Here is a 5,025-nt window from a genome sequence, read left to right on the forward strand (position 1 = left end):
AAAAGTTATCTCCTTATTATCTATGTTATGCATCTCTAAAGTTAGTAGGAAAGTTAGCTTGGCAAGAATGTAGCCTGAAAGGAGACATGAGTCAAGTTAGTATTGATCAATAGAAATATACCACTTATTATATCGGGGGAAAATAAGATTAAAAACCCGTGGGTTGCCCATGTCAGGGCCCTGTTTTTCCAAATATTTCTGATTTTTCCACTGTTTTTGGTTATTATCCTGTTCTCTGGTATCCAACAATCTTTTATGAGTTTAACTTAACCCTTCTCTTCTGCACTATGCGATGTACCTGTGAACCTACGAATAAACTTGTAAACACACCAAACATGGAAATAATTAAAATAAAACCGCGTGGGTTGCCTTCCACGAAGCGCTAGATTTAACGCCGCATGGATCGACGTCGTCTCCCTCATCCTTGGAGATGAACATTATCAATCATACCACTTTCCTGTCACTTATAGTAGTGTTTCAACCTTTGTCCATTTACCTTGAAGGTATCCCCATTATTTGGATTTTTCAGTTTGATAGCTCCATGGGGAAACACTTTGTGAACCATAAATGGACCCGGCCACCTGGATTTCAACTTTCCTGGAAAAATCTTTAATCTGGAGTTGAACAAGAGCACCAGTTGTCCCTCGACAAACTCCTTTCTCTGCAGCTTCTGATCGTGCCATTTCTTTGTTTTTTCTTTGTAGAGCTTGGCGTTCTCATATGCTTGATTCCGAAACTCCTCTAACTCGTGGAGCTGAAGGATTCGGGACTCACCTGCTTTAGCTAGATCATAATTCAAGAATTTGGATGCCCAAAATGATGTGTGCTCCAACTCTAGTGGAAAGTGATAAGCTTAACCATAAACCAACTTATACAAAGACATACCTATGGGCGCTTTGAAAGCCGTTCTGTACGCCCATATTTCATCTTCTAATTTTAATGCCCAGTCTTTCCTAGATGCGCAAACAGCCTTTTCCAATATTTGCTTTATCTACCTGTTGGACACTTCGACCTGGCCACTCGTTTGAGGGTGATACGGAGTGGCGATCTTGTGTTTAACATTATACTTTTTTAGCATATTCTCCATCAGTTTGTTCAAAAAGTAAGTGCCTTCATCGCTAATACGTGCTCTTGGCACCCCGAATCTCGAAAAGATATTGTTCTTCAGAAATGTCACAACCACTTTAGAGTCATTGGTGGGCAATGCCACAACTTCCACCCACATTGATACATAGTTAACTGCTACCAAGATGTAATTTTTCCCACAGGATGGTGGAAATGGCCCCATGAAGTCTATTCCCTAGATATCAAATAATTTAACCTCCAACATAGCATTTTGCGGTATTTGATTTATCTTAGAAATATTCCCCGTTCTTTGACATTTTTCGCATTCTTTGACAATGTCCTGGGCATCTTTGAACAATGTGGGCCAATATAGACCTGGTTGAAGAACTTTGGTCGTTGTTCGATTACCACTGAAGTGTCCTCCATGGTCTGAATCATGACAAGCTCTAAGTGCATCCCTTTGCTCCTCCTCCGGGATACATCTTCTGACCAGCCCATCCACTCCTCTTTTGTATAGGAATGGTTCACCCCACAAGTAAAACCTGCAATCATGAACAAAAATTTTCTTTTTGTTAGAATCAAAATCATTGGGGATGACACCCCCACCAAATAATTCGCGTAGTCTGCGAACCACGGGATACCGATAACAACGAGGATGTGTTCATCAGCGAACTCATCCTTTATCGGTCTCTTTTCTTCTATTTCTTCAATAGGTGACATGCAGGATAGATGATCTGCCACTGTGTTTTCACACCCTCTTTTGTCTCGGATCTCTACATCAAATTCTTGGAGGAGTAAGATCCACCTGAGAAGTCTCGACTTCGAGTCTTGTTTAGCAAACAGATATTTCAAAGCGGCATGGTCCGTATACACTACAACCTTTGATCCTAACAAATATTTCCTGAACTTATCAAAAGCGTAAACCGCAACCAATAACTCTTTTTCAGTGGTTGTGTAGTTCATCTGTGTCGGGTTCAACACATGACTAGCATAGTAAATTACATGTAATAATTTCTCCCTTCGTTATCCTAAGACTGCCCCTACAGCAATATCACTAGCATCACATATGATCTCAAATGGAAGAGACCAATTGGGGGCAATAACAATGGGTGCTAAAATCAGTTTGCTCTTCAATGTCTCAAAGGCCATGGGGCATTCGTTGTTGAACAGAAACGCCTTATCTTTAACCAATAGAGTGGTCAGCAATTTTTCAATTTTTGAGAAATCTATGATGAGCCTGCGGTAAAAACCTGCTTGTCCTAAGAAACTCATGATACCCTTCTCATTAACCGGGGGTGGGAGTTTAGGTATCACTTCCACTTTTGTTTGGTCAACTTCAATTCCCTTGTAGGAAATTTTGTGACCCAACATTATCCCCTCACGCACCATGAAATGACATTTCTCGTAGTTCAGAATTAAATTCATTTTCTGGAACCTGTCTAAAACAAGAGAGAGATTAGTTAAACAGTTATCGAATGAGGATCCAAAAACCGAGAAGTCATCCATGAAGTCTTCCATATGCTTTTCGAGCATGTCGGCAAAAATGGAAGCCATGCATCGTTGGAAGGTGGTTGGAGCATTACACAACCTGAATGGCATTCTTTTGTAAGCAAAAACCCCATACGGGCATGTGAATGCTGTCTTTTCTTGGTCTTCCAGAGCTACAACAATCTGATTATACCCGGAGTATCCATCTAGAAAACAGTAGTAATCATGCCCGGCAAACCTCTCCAACATCTGGTCAATAAATGGCAAAGGGAAATGGTCCTTCCTAGTTGTTGTGTTCAACCTTCTGTAGTCAATGCAAACACGCCACTCGATTATTGTTCGAGTAGGAATTAACTCATTTTTTTCATTCTTTATTACGGTGGTCCCCCCTTTCTTAGGGACAACATGAACCGGGCTCACCCACGGGCTATCAGAAATAGGATATATAAGACCCAAGTCTAACAATTTCACCACCTCTTTCCGAACTACTTCCTTTATTGCAGGATTGAGTCTTCTCTGCGGTTGGACTACCGATTTATGGTCATCTTCCATGAGAATTTTATGCATGCAAACAGTATGGCTAATACCCTTCAAATCTTCAAATGCCCATCCAATAGCATTTTTGTACTTTTTCAAGACTTGGATGAGCTTTTCTTCTTGGATATTTTGAAGGCTCGAGTTTATGATAGCAGGACATTTTCCTTCAGGTTCGAGAAAGACATATTTAAGATTGTTAGGAAGTTGTTTCAACTCTGTTTCCTTCTTTGGTTCTTCATTCTCATCGCTAGATTGAGGCAGGCGTAAATCCTCCCACCGGCATGGTCAAGATCCTTTCCACGGGGGTTGTGCGTCCAACAAGGCTAGCACTTCAGATTCCCCGTTGTCTACCTCTTTATCCGAATCGAAAATGGATAAACTCAACACTCTTTCCAACGGTGATTGTGGTGTATGCAAAGGATTATCATATGTCGTCACCTGATCCAGAACCTCTATAGTATGACTAGTACAAATATCATCCTTGTACCTCATGGTGTTTCGAACATCGATTTTCAATTCCTCATCATAAACCTTCAACCTCATTGTTCCTTCTTCTATGTTTATCAAGCACCGTCATGTCTCCAAAAAGGGTCTCCCCAGAATGAGAGGGATCTCTTCATCTTCTGGCATTTTAAGAATTACAAAATCCACCGGAAATACAAACTTATCAGTTTTCACCAGAACATCTTCGACAATGCCATACGGTTTCTTGACCGAATGATCAGTGAATTGAAGTCTCATCCTGGTATCTTGCACAACCCTTATACCAAGCTTCTTGTAAATGCATAACGGTATCAGACTCACACTAGCTCCCAGATCAATAAGCGCTTTGTTGAATGACCTATCTCCAATAATACACGGGATAGTGACAACTCCTCGATCTTTCTTCTTTATCGGAATCTTCATACCCTACAAAATAGCATTATAAGTTTCAGTTAGAATAATCGGGTTAGTGCCGGTGGTACGCCTCTTCGAAATGATGTCCTTCCTGAACTTGGCATAAGTAGGCATTTGTTCAAGTGCCTCCAACAAAGTAATGTTAATCTCCATCTTCTTGAATAACTCTAAGAATTTTTCAAAGTTTTTCTCATGTTGTCCTTTTTTCTTGTTTCTAGTGGGGAAGGGAAGCTTAACAACCGGCTTGGGCGCAATGATTGATTCTTTCACAACCGGTTTCGGTGCTACCACTTCTTCCCTAACAACTTCATTATCTTTGATCTCAAGGTCCACTTCGATCAATTGGTCTTCCGTTTCATCCACTTCCTCGACAACTTCATACGATTTACCACTTCTTGTTGTCACCATGATCACATTATTATGCTCTCTAGGATTTGTCACGGTTGCACTAGGTAGAGCACCGTGTGCTTGAGAACTCGAAGCTAGTTGCTGAGCGATTTGACCTATTTGGACTTCAAGATTCTTTATGGATGTTGTGGTGTTTTTCTAATTGTTCCGGGTTTCTTCTTGAAATTGAACATTATGAGCTGCCATTCTTTCAATAGCAATTTCTCAATCAGCTTTCTTAGGGGCATGTTGTTACCGTTGTTGTTGATATTGAGTTTAGTACTGACCATGTTGAGGAGCGATTCCTTTTTGGTCTTTCCATGAGAAGTTGGGATGATTCTTCCAACCTGGATTGTACGTGTTGGAATAAGGATTATTCTGCTTCAAAAATTTGATTTCCTCCACTTGTTGAGGAGTTGCAAAACAATAGACAGTTTGGTGCGGACCACTACAAATTTCACAGTAGACAGTAGGCACTGGTTGGACCTGCGCCACCTGTTAGGTACCTATATTCATCGCCTTCAACTTCTTATCAACTTCAGCAACTATAGTATCTCCAATATGGATTTTATTAGTTGCCAGCTTTAAATCTATAACCCCTTCTAGTTTGCTTTGACACCTATCGTAGAACTCCATGTGCTCATTAGCAGT

At 40.7% G+C, this 5,025-nt stretch overlaps 1 protein-coding gene across 1 annotated transcript; it reads right to left on the reverse strand.

The window, feature by feature from the left end:
- Window positions 1-460: 460 nt before the first annotated feature.
- On the reverse strand, window positions 461-3,633 carry LOC127095943 (uncharacterized). Its single transcript, XM_051034582.1, has 7 exons — window positions 3,442-3,633; window positions 2,110-3,360; window positions 1,707-2,028; window positions 1,441-1,607; window positions 996-1,300; window positions 886-953; window positions 461-834 (listed from the first exon to the last, which is right to left on the reverse strand). Exons 1-7 carry the CDS (start codon window positions 3,631-3,633, stop codon window positions 461-463), a joined length of 2,679 nt encoding a protein of 892 aa, XP_050890539.1.
- Between the last annotated feature and the right edge of the window lie 1,392 nt (window positions 3,634-5,025).

This window comes from Lathyrus oleraceus, chromosome 6 (genome assembly GCF_024323335.1).
Source record: "Lathyrus oleraceus cultivar Zhongwan6 chromosome 6, CAAS_Psat_ZW6_1.0, whole genome shotgun sequence".
In the NCBI taxonomy this organism is placed as follows: Eukaryota; Viridiplantae; Streptophyta; class Magnoliopsida; order Fabales; family Fabaceae; genus Lathyrus; species Lathyrus oleraceus.